This window comes from Charadrius vociferus, unplaced genomic scaffold, assembly GCF_000708025.1.
Source record: "Charadrius vociferus isolate BGI_N301 unplaced genomic scaffold, ASM70802v2 scaffold52, whole genome shotgun sequence".
Lineage (NCBI taxonomy): Eukaryota > Metazoa > Chordata > Aves > Charadriiformes > Charadriidae > Charadrius > Charadrius vociferus.
The window spans coordinates 1314103-1320393 of NW_009647572.1; the positions used below are offsets into that span (position 1 = coordinate 1314103).

At 38.2% G+C, this 6291-nt stretch overlaps 1 protein-coding gene across 1 annotated transcript in view; it reads left to right on the forward strand.

The window, feature by feature from the left end:
- Positions 1-4063: 4063 nt before the first annotated feature.
- Positions 4064-6291, forward strand: part of SLC38A2 (solute carrier family 38, member 2) — a 17649-nt gene continuing 15421 nt past the window's right edge. Inside the window, exons 1-2 of the mRNA XM_009880877.1 lie at positions 4064-4097; positions 6099-6224. Of these exons, the coding sequence (XP_009879179.1) occupies positions 4064-4097; positions 6099-6224 (160 nt within the window). The remainder of the gene's footprint in view (positions 4098-6098; positions 6225-6291) is intronic.

Below are 6291 nucleotides of genomic sequence, written 5' to 3' on the forward strand. Positions count from 1 at the left end.
GCTGAACGCACTGACAAACCTTTTTATGGAATACCACAGGAGTACAATAAATCTCAAAAAGATGTGTGTTTAAATGACAAATGACAGTAAAATCGTTAATGGTCAAAGGTAAATTTCAGTCTCCGTTAGAAGGTTATACCTATACATTTAATAAAAAAAGCAAATGGCTAAACGAAATGTGAAGTACTATGCTGTTTATGGAACAATTATGCTTCTAGCAGCAACATAAACTAACTACTTAAAGGATTTCAAAGTAAGTAACAGCTGCAGATATTTCTGTAAGTGTAAACTGGATTCTGCTTGTCACAATCCAAACATGTACTTACACATTTAAGGAAAAGAGAATTTAAAACGTCGTATAGGAAGGGGAAATAAATGTATTGGGCATATTTATGGTTCCATAATAAAACCTTCCTACATTTATGAAGGGGAAGGCAATGTTTACAGCTTCTCATAATTTATTTTGGCCTCAAAAACTATTCAATATAAGTTATATATTGGTATAATAAAGTGCAGATTATCTAGGTTTAGACTTAACCACTCTAGTGATGTACATATTTTTCTTTGTTCAGGAACCATTGCCAACAGAGAGCACTGTGTCTCACTCAGATCTACGACTACTCATATATTCAGGTAAAACTCCCTCTGAATAACTGTACTGCAAAACTGCTAGTTCAGCACATTGAAATGAACACTATTATACTATTTTCTTTAATAATGAATCATTGCTGCCAGTAAATAATTGAATGTGGATAGATTTTTATTTGCTTTACCTGGCTGCCTAAACACATTTCCACTCCCCTGCTTATAGCATTTTCAGTGAAGTCAGCCATAACGCTGTGTCACGCTTTCATTTCCTAAGCAAGGGGCGTAACACTGCTCGCCTGATACACAGGAGAGAGAGTCTACCAATTCCTAGTAGAAACAGGGGTTGTCAGTCATTCAGCGAAAGCGTGACTCAGCAGCTGCTTGTTCGGTAAAAGTACTCTGCACACAGGAGATAAACAGGAGGGGCGATGTTTTTCCAAGCAAAGAAATTCTCTGATATGTATATAAACAAAAATGTCCTTCCCACCATACTGAATTTATGTAATCGTTTCTTCACTAATTCATTTCAAATCTTCCCACTGCATATAAGGGAGGCTGTATAAACTGGTTTATTTAACCATTCATAATTTTTTGCCAGGAATTGATCCATGCAGATTTCTCTGACTAAATTAAAGATGTCCATTTTGCTCACTGAAAAACCGTACACATTCAGGTAGGACTGTGATTTTTCTTTGCACAAGCAAAAAGTTCACAAATGGTGCTCATAATTATTTAAAACTAAAAACCATCTTTCCAAAATAAAAAATAAATGGCTACAAGTTTTCTACACATGGACACCAGCCAACTTAGAATACACAGACCTCCAGCAAATACTCAATCTAAAAAGCCAGGGAAAAAGTCCTTCCTCAAAACATTCAGATGCACATACATCAGCCTGAACACAGAACAAGGTCAAAAAATGTAAAGGTAAAATCTGCTTACCGCCACTTTATAGGAGGCGCCAGGTCTAAAATTTATTCTCTAACAACCGAGAAGACACCTATAACATCTTCATTTTCTCTAGTACAGGAATCCAGGGGAACTGAAGATACAAAACAGTTTCTACCCATCAGATTGACTACGGCTCCTCGGCTTCAAGGAAGATGACTATGCAAAGTACAATAAAGGTACATAGAGCCCAACTCTTACTGGGCAAAACTTGGGGATCTCAAATGAACTCATCAGGAAGAAGTCTGGGGAAACAAAATAACAAATGGAAGAAGTTTTTGTAAATGCCTAAGTAAGCTTTGTCACCGCTTCTGATAAATACCAAATTAAACGTGGATTCAAAAGTGATTCAACGATTTCATGCAGATGAGTACCAGAAACTATTAAATACAAACATGAGGATACAGCCTTTGGCTCAGTAAAGGCTAAACGTGAGACTGCTAGAACATACAACTGCATGCCCCTGTGCTCTTTCCTACCCTTTGTCATGGAGGAATCCTCTACTGGCCACTGCCAGAGAAAAAGTATCAGATTTTAGGGATCTTTTGCGATATTGTCAACAGCCATTCTTCTGCTTTATGAACTGCAGATGAAAAGTGGAATTTTAAGTTCAGTAGATAACAGTTGTTGTCCACAAAGTCCTCAAGTCCTCAAATTATTTAGGAATATCAGCAGTTTTACAAAAAAAAAAAAAGGTAATACATGCAATTTTACATGCATACATTTACAGAATGGAGATCCAATTATAGTATGGCTTTATTGCTATCTGTGCTATATAATTTAGCAAGAAATACTGAGTGAGGAGCTGATTTTGCTGGTTCACTGAGGTTTTGTTTTCCATCAAAGTATAGTGGTTGTTGATCTCCTGCCCTAGTTTGCCTTTTTTTGCCCCATCAGTGCTTTCACGCTTGTTCTAACTGGTAAAGCACAGAAACGTCTTGGTCACGACACAATTATTCCAGTTTTGTTACTTTCTGCATACAGCCCTTGCATAGAGCCTAGAGAACCCTGTCTGATTTCTTAAACTTACACTATTTTTAAGGGAGACACAAAAATGCAAGTGACTTTTCCAAGATGTGAAGCATTATTTAGTTTACAAACAGTATCCTAAATATCTCCTGACATAAGTGTTGCTGATGTACAGACTGCTGTAATTATGGCAATAACATCTCTGGAAATCCAAATGTATATCCTGAATTGTACTCTCTGCCACCAGCAAATGGTAAAAGAACAAAAATAGTAGTTCTTATTCCCGTAAGGTTCTAAAAAAAAAAGTGGAATGGCTTATAGAAAATGACAGAGTTTCAGTTAATTAACAAATACCATTCCCAAAGCTTTTCTTCACTTGTACTACACAAACAAACAAAAACAAACAAACAAAAAGACTTACAAACTCATGTTGATTTCACACAGGAAAAAAAAGATCAGTGTTTGTTGAATGGAAAAGATGAATCAAGATTAATAGAAAAATGCTATTTTTAAATGCCCTAAAAATGTTGCAGAGTTAAAAATATACAGCAGAAATTATTTTTATAGCAACTGCCAGTGTCCATTTAAGGCTGACAGTTTCTTGTGGATGAGCAGTACTATATACCTCACGCAGCACCCACTGTTTTGAGTCTATTGCAGTATAACTGCATAATCAGATAGCTTTAAAACTCAGAATCTCTGAGTTTTTGGCTTAAATCCAGGTTATAATTATAGTAAATGTACTAGTTTTTAAAAGAATGCTGCTGCTTATGTTCTTAACATAGTGATTTTGTTGTTTTCATATTGCAAAACTGAAACCAGACTAAAAAACTAGGGTAAACACAGAGGGAAAAAATTAAGGCTTAAACTGAGTTTAATATGTAACTCCAACTCACCATCATAAAGCCCAAGAGGCAGGATATGCAATCCTGCATTCCTTACGCACTCGTAATACCTCTTGGCTTCAGTGGCAGTTTTGTTTGAGAAAGCATATAATCAGAACCTATAATTTCATTAATTGCACGCCACAGGCGGTCCATGTGAGGTAAGAATAATGAACTGAACTTGTTGGAAGGACGGTGGAACCCTCAGCCCCGCCTGCATCTTTGTGGACCACTGAGTCCATGCAGCAAAGCTGTGACTCCTCATTTTCCCCACTCACCCACACTTCCACCTCTTCCTCGTGACAGATTGTATCTGTCACGTAGAGATCACTGTGCAGATGCTTCACTCGCGGCACAATAGCTCTCGGGTCTCTGTCACCATTCTGCATTACCACCCTTCCCCAGACTCCCAGCAGTAGCAAAGATTTCACCCAATACAGATCCTTAGTCTGTTGGGATTTTTATATTATTCATACTAGCCACAGGCAAAATGAATGTTATGTAGCTATTAGTACAGATTGCTTTGACATAACGTATTACGTATTTCATTAGGTATCCTTTAGGCAATTTAGGAAGTATCATCTAAAAAACATGTGCACAGACTTGACTTTTACAGTATTACTGTACACATAACTTTTCAATGCATACCATAAACATAAATGACTCTACCGGGCATGCGCTACAGACAGTTCTACAGTATTCCACAAGGTTTGTTTATATATGTAGAAAGAAATAGCATGAAACAAGAACCTCCCATATTATAAAGGCAATTTATTTGCTAAAACACGCACAAAGAAAAAACACTGGCACTTGCCAGCTACCACTTCTTTTTCTAAACATAAACCCAACTAATTCAATTTAAAAAGAAACTGTTCGCAGGCTGAGAACTGGTAGGCCATGTTACAGCAAGGGGTGAATCCCCAGTGTAGACTCAGCTGCAAACTGGTGTTCAGAAGCGCATAGCAGATAGCTCTTCAGCTACAAAACCCCTGTTACCTCCCAGTATAATAAACTGAAAGCTCTCATTCGTTTCTACCTGTATATAACTAAAGGCAACTCAATTTTTACAACACCTAACAACTAACTTATAGTTGCTTTTACAACATCCTTACAATAGCATATATCTTATTTCTGTTTCTCTAGTTTTGCTTTGTTTTGAAAGTGTAAAGCGTCATCCCCTAAATGATTATAAGGTCTTTCCGCAAGGGAAATCTGACTAAGAACAAGACTCATAACCCATAGCCCTGTATTAAAGAAAATACAGAAACCTGTTTTTTCAGTATTTAAAAAAAAAAAAAAATCTTTAGCAGTCTTTAGTCTACAGAATTGTGCTGGGTTATCTTATAAATATATAAAGTAGAAAGGGAATCTCCCGATTAAAAAAAGACAGAAAAAAAGTTCATTCTCAATTACCCCAAAGGCTTAAACTTTGTACAGAAGCTTGCAATGAGTAAATGCACACAAAAGAAGAAAATAAAAGCCAAACAAATGGAACGTATAAAGATGAGGGTGACTGAGGGATAAGGAGGATGAAAAGAAAGGCAAGGAAAAAAGAACGTAAGAACACTAAAAAAAAAAAAGGAGAAAGAAAAGCAAGACAATGAAAACAAATGAATAGCTGAAACTATGATGGGAGGAACTGATGAATATTAACTTTTATTATTCTGATTACAAAATACATTTCAAAATTGGATGAAATACATTGTATGTATGTTTTGCCAAGGACATTCTTGGCAATTACAAAGTCAGGAAAATTATAATTCAATCAGTGAGGCATTACTTAAAACCACTTGAAAAAGCAGACCATTTGAACCATCAAATAGGCTGCATGGGTAAAGATTTTAAAGACTCGATATTCTGGAGCAGCGCAGACTGCACTCACCATGTTGCACAGTGAACCTTCCAATAACAGGGCCATTAGATAAATAGCATTTTTTTCTTTGAATTTATTTTACCCATTTGTCATCTCATAAATGAGCAACTAAGCCTCATTATCTTTTTCCATATAAAATGAGGGCAGTTCTAGTAAAACATTTTCAAGCACTTGTACAGTAAAACTTCTATTTTGCTATAAAATCTGGTTTTAACTTTTTAAAAACTGTTCGTGGTCACTAGATCACATCTACGAAGATGGCTTCTGCATTTATCAGATGCACATGGGACACTGCCATGCACCAAATCTTGTGTGCTTGCCTTGAAAAGGATGCTATAGTCCTAAAAACGTTAGGGCTACATCACCGCGGTTGTTGTGATAGGAGCAAAACCGACAATAGAGAGGTGACCTTGACCTCTCCTCTCATGTAAACTGTAATTTCACAGAACTGCTAACACATGAAGAATGGGACTGACCGAAAAATGTGCAAGGCATTCACTGTTCCCATTCAAAAAGGTGCATGACCTGGCTTCCCCCTAGTAATGCTTATTTACCTATTACCGTGATTGCAGTTTTAAGTGGAGCTGTGCAGGCTTAACACATCAGACTGCTGTAGTCTTTGCAAATTGACTTTTTTAAAGAGGGCGGCGAGGCACTGGGACAGGATGCCCAGGGAAGCTGTGGCTGCCCTATCCCTGGAGGTGTCCAAGGCCAGGCTGGATGGGGCTCTGAGCAACCTGGTCTAGTGTGCCTGCCTATAGCAGGGGGATGGAATTAGATGATCTTTAAGGTCCCTTCCAAACTAAACCATTCTATGATTCTCCGATTTTCGGCAGGACCGCAAACACCGGCCACGGGCACTCCGGTTGCGCCTTTGAATTACTTCACGGCCGTGAGCCACACCTCGCCTTACCCGCAAGAGCTGGCAGCTCGGTCCCGGGACCCCCCGACCCGGCAGCTGGGTAGGACGGGAGCGAGTTCAGCCCCAAAACGCCCCGCGCTGACCTGCGAGGCGATATCAAACCCCGC